This window comes from Microtus ochrogaster, unplaced genomic scaffold, assembly GCF_000317375.1.
Source record: "Microtus ochrogaster isolate Prairie Vole_2 unplaced genomic scaffold, MicOch1.0 UNK28, whole genome shotgun sequence".
NCBI classification, from domain to species: Eukaryota; Metazoa; Chordata; class Mammalia; order Rodentia; family Cricetidae; genus Microtus; species Microtus ochrogaster.
Window position 1 is genome coordinate 1,594,636 of NW_004949126.1, and position 5,038 is coordinate 1,599,673.

Sequence of the window (5,038 nt, forward strand, 5' to 3'; positions counted from 1 at the left end):
AAAAAAGTTATTAAAAACATGGTTGTAGGGCTAACTGTACTTGATTTAAATAATTGTTACAAAGTGACAGGAATTAAAATTTTAGTTTGGAATAAAAACACACAAACAGATGAATTTAAGAAAATGGGCATGGAAAGAGGCCCACAGCTATCAGGCTAGGATCAAGATAGTAAGCAGCCTTCCTCTGAGGCTCTTCTTCAGTTCCTGCCTGCAGTTTTAGCTCTGACTTGGTACTAACAAATGTCAGTACTTTTGACAAAGGCAAAGGAGATTTGATGGGTGGAAAAGCAACCTTTTAAATGCACGGTACAAATCTTGGTTCCTGCCTCATATGTAGGTGTGTGCTGGTTATGTAGGTATTTGTATTGACATGCATACAAGGACAAAGGTATTTTACCAGCAGTATATGAGTTCTGTTTTGAAATAAATGACTTTTTTGTTTTTTGAAAAAAAATAAATGCACAGTACAGAAATTATTAAAAAACTACATTAAGAACTTGAATTCATATGAGGCATATGAATGACAACGAACTAATGGGCCATGGACCCAAACGTAAAACCGAGAACTAGAAAACTTGTAGAAAACATAGGAGAAAACCATTGTGAACTTTGGAAAGACAATGGTTTCTTAGATTTAAAAAAAAATCTATAAAATAACCAAATACTAAATTATACTTCACTGATTTTGAGAACTTTTGTTCTTTAGAAACCATTGCTGAGATTACATTGAAAGGCAGAGACAAAAGCAAATATATCTAGTAAAGAATTCATATCCAATATTGAGATTTCCTCTTGATGGATTTTTCCTGTGACTAATATGAAATGTCCTTCTTTGTATCTTTTGATTGATATCAGTTTGAAGTCTATTTTGTTAGGTATTAGGATAGCTACACCAGCTTGTTTCTTAGGTCCATTTGATTGGAATATTTTTCCCCAACCCTTTACTCTGAAATGATGTCTGTCTTTGAGGTTGAGATGTGTTTCTTGTATGCAGAAGAAGGATGGATTCTGTTTTCTTATCCAATCTGTTAGCCTGTGCCTTTAAGAACTCTCAAAATTTGAGAAAATCAGTCCTGGTTTGCTTTCTTTTGCTGTGGTGAGCACCATCACCAGAAGCAGCTCGGGAGGGAAAGGGTTTATTTCATCTAGAGAGCAGTTCATCCCTGAGGGAAGCCAGGGCACGAACTAGCATGGCAGAAATCTACTTGGCAGGAACTGAAGCAGACCCTCTGAGGGGAATGCTGCTTTTTGGCTTGAGTGAGCCCCACCCACAGTCAGCTGTCACCCTGGACCTTCTGCAGGGGAAGGTTACTGCCTACAATGGGCTGGGCCCTCTACATCAATTAACCAACAATCTAAAAAATGTTTTAGCATACTTTTTAAGACAGGATTTTACTGTTTTTTGCTTGGACTAGAATTTTCTGTATAGCACACATAAGCTAGCCTTAGTAATGTATTGATTCATCTACCTTAGACTCCCTAGCATTGCAGTTACAGGCATGCACAACCATGCCCAGTCACAGTCCAATTATTTTGTTTCAGACGAGGAGCAGAATTGAAATGTAATTTGTTTTGTTTTTCAAGATACGGTTTTTCTATGTAATAGCTACCTCTGGTTGTCCTGGAATTCCCTCTATTGACCAGGCTGGCCTCAAACTTGGAGATTCTCCTCCCTCTACTTCCCAAGTGCTGGATTAACAGCATGTGCTGCTACCATCCTGAAATATAATTCTTATAATCACATTTATTGATTTATATTAGGGTGGGGCCATTAGAGCACAACTTGCAATAGTTCACTCCTTACATTAATTAGGTAGGTCCCAAGGTCATCAAGCTTGGTGACAAGCACTTTTTATCTGCTGAGGCATCTTACCAGCCCTAGAACACTTCACCAAAGAAAACACATCAGAAAAAAAAAAATATTGCATGAAAAGAAACTCAACATCAACAATTGCTGAGAGCCTGCTTGTTTGTTCCTGGCCGCTTAGACCTGAAATAACTGCACAGAAACTGTATTAATTAAATCACTGCTTGGCCTATTAGCTCTAGCTTCTTATTGGCTACCTTTCACATCTTAATTTAATCCATTTCAATTAATTTGTATGGCCACGTGGCTGAGGCTTACCAGCAAGGTTCTGGCTCATCTGTCCTTGGTGGCTATTTGGTGTCTGTGACTTCGCCTTCTTTCTCCCAGAATTCAGTATCATTTTCCCTGTCTACTTCTGTCCTGCCCTGCTATAGGGCATGAGTGCGGCTGTGAGTGAGCCCAGGCACACGCGCACCACGGCACCTGTGTGGAAGGCAGAGGGCCCGAGCTTCTCTTTGAAGAGCTATTCTCTCACTGTCCACCTTGTTGGCACAGATCTCTGCTGTTCTTGCTGCTGGCCTGTGTGCTCCAGGCGAGCTGGCCCGTGGCCTTTGAGCCATTTGCCTGTCTCTTCCTCCACCCCATCTCATCAACCGAATCCTGGAATTACAGATGCAGGCCAACACAAGCTGCTTTTTCTTTTTTTTTTTTTTTTTTTTTTTGTTTTTCGAGACAGGGTTTCTCTGTGGCTTTGGAGCCTGTCCTGGAACTAGCTCTTGTAGACCAGGCTGGTCTCGAACTCACAGAGATCCGCCTGCCTCTGCCTCCCGAGTGCTGGGATTAAAGGCGTGCGCCACAAGCTGCTTTTTACATGGCTCCCAGGGATTGACCTCAGGTCCTCAGGCTTGTGTAGCTAGTGTCTTTACCCCCTGAGCCAACTCCCCGGCCCCCACTATTTTTTCAAGTGGTGTCCAGACATTTGAATTTTTAGACGAGTATTTCAAGGTCAGAAAGTTACACGGTGAGAAACACAAAGAGCATAGAAAAGAATAATTCCCCTCCTACCCAAATGTATGACAACATACAAAACTTTATGCTCAGACGAATCCCACCTATTTAGAAAACAAACGCTGACCTGTTTCGTTTGTTATTCTATCTCAGGAACAAAAGCCAAGATGAAATGGGTGGTGCTTGTCACCCTCGGGCTAACTTTGCTGTTAGGAGCCCAAGCCATACCTTCGAGTCGCCTTTCCTGCTACAGAAAGATGCTGAAGGACCGTAACTGTCACAGCCTTCCAGAGGGCAGAGCCGACCTGACGCTGATCGACCCGAATGTCCAGCATCATTTCTGGGATGGGAAGGGATGCGAGATGATCTGTTACTGCAATTTCAGCGAACTGCTCTGCTGCCCAAAGTAAGGGAATGAAATTGCACGGCGTATTGCTGTATTTGTAGGAAAGGCCTCTTTTACTGTCTTATGCTTTTTTCCAAATGATTAATTTATTAATTAGATATCTCCACCTTTCAGTGCTGGTATGAAGACAAATTTCCCAAATATTTCTCTATGCAAATCTTTAAGACCCAGACTTTGAAAATCTACACAAATGTACATAACACAGCATAGCCAACTGACACATATTTTTAGCATTATTCTTCTTTATTTATACGGTTTATCATGATTATAACAACAACCCAGAAATGCATCAATTCATTTTTTTGAATGTTGTAGAAATGTGACATTCAATGAAGGTTTGTTATATGTCATGATGGTAATCAATCTTTCATAGGTATTAATATATTCCATCCACTTAATACACTCATTTTATTATTTTTTTTTCCTGACAAGATCTCAACTGTAGCTCAAGCTGGCTGTTGTTATATTGACCAGGCTGACCTTTGAGACCTCACCTGCTACGATCCTTCTCCCTTAGCCTCCTAAGTGCTGGGTCCACAGCATAAGGCACCAGACCTGACTTAGAGCAGGTTCAGAGCTAGGTTTGCTAAAATGAACGGCTCTCAAGTAGATTCGAATCCCAGCTGTTTTCAGAACTATCCACGCTGTGTAGCGTTCTTGTTGAGTAGAGTTGCACAGGCCAGAGATCGGAGCTGGAGGCTAGCCTGAGCTACACAATGAGACTGTCACAAACAACAATAGCAAAACCTACATAAAAATGTGAAAAACAATACCTTAGCCTGTTCAATTCTACATTCAGTTCTTACAACAACAGCAAACATCTATTGCATTGATAGTATAAATGAACTTCAAAGTTGACATTGTAACTAATCTAAAAACTGATAATTTTTTTTTTAGATTAGATGAGTTAATGGACAGAATGGGGTGATGTCAGTAAGGACCATGGGAGGATCTTTAATTAGAAATGAAATATGCTTAAAACAGTTTACATTTTGGAAAATACTAATGCTTAGCATTTTGGTATATGCTAAGTAAAAAAAAAAAAACAATGGGAGATTAAATCAAGTTTTAGCCCTTGATTTTAAGATAGTTTTCCTTTGATTAAGGATTATTTCACATACTTCGATCTTGGATATTTAATACTGTTTCAAATTGCTTTCAGCATCTGACATCATATTTTCGTCCTTCTAAGAAACCTCTTGCCACGGGGAAGGCTGACTGAAGGGACAGGTGACACCTCGCATAACTAGCTAATGTTACTATGGAGACAACGCTGTTCAGACGCAGCTGGCTCCCAAAGCGAGGCTTCCAGAGCAATGCCTGTTCAGTGCGCACCTGCCCTCGGACCCCAGGGCGCACCGACTGGACCAGCTGTGCAGGGCAGGCCCTGCCATTAGCGTTCAAGGAGCCCTCGGGTGGCTCTCAAGCAGGTTTCAGAAGGCCTGTATTACGTGACGCAAGAACGTGTGTTATTAACCCCATGAAGTACGTTTCTATACTATAGAAATTAAATGCCAATCAACATTCATTATTGGACTACTAAACCCACTTACTGCAGTGGGCTTATATTTATTTTCTGATATAACTTCGTGACTATGACTGTTAACACATTTAAACAGAGGTGTAAATATACAGAAACTGTGTCTCTGTAATTTTGAGATGTTTTTTCCAGTAGCTACAGAAAAACTATGCATCACTCAGGATAGTGTTTTCTATTTCCATCCATTTGTATGCAAAATTCAAGAAGTCCTTGTTTTTTACTGCTGAGTAGTGCTCTAATATGTATATATTCCATACTTTCTTCATCCATTCTTCCA

The 5,038-nt window shown here is 40.5% G+C and overlaps 1 protein-coding gene across 5 annotated transcripts in view; it reads left to right on the forward strand.

The window, feature by feature from the left end:
- Positions 1-5,038, forward strand: part of Scrg1 (stimulator of chondrogenesis 1) — a 39,010-nt gene that overhangs the window by 31,698 nt on the left and 2,274 nt on the right. For 4 of the 5 annotated variants that reach the window (XM_026789762.1, XM_005368087.3, XM_013354096.2 and 1 more), the window contains exon 2: positions 2,969-3,221. In XM_026789762.1, the coding sequence (XP_026645563.1) occupies positions 2,983-3,221 (239 nt within the window). In that variant the 5' untranslated portion in view covers positions 2,969-2,982. Of the gene's footprint in view, positions 1-2,966; positions 3,222-5,038 lie in introns of all 5 variants that reach the window. The other variant, XM_013354095.2, reaches the window with a different exon arrangement.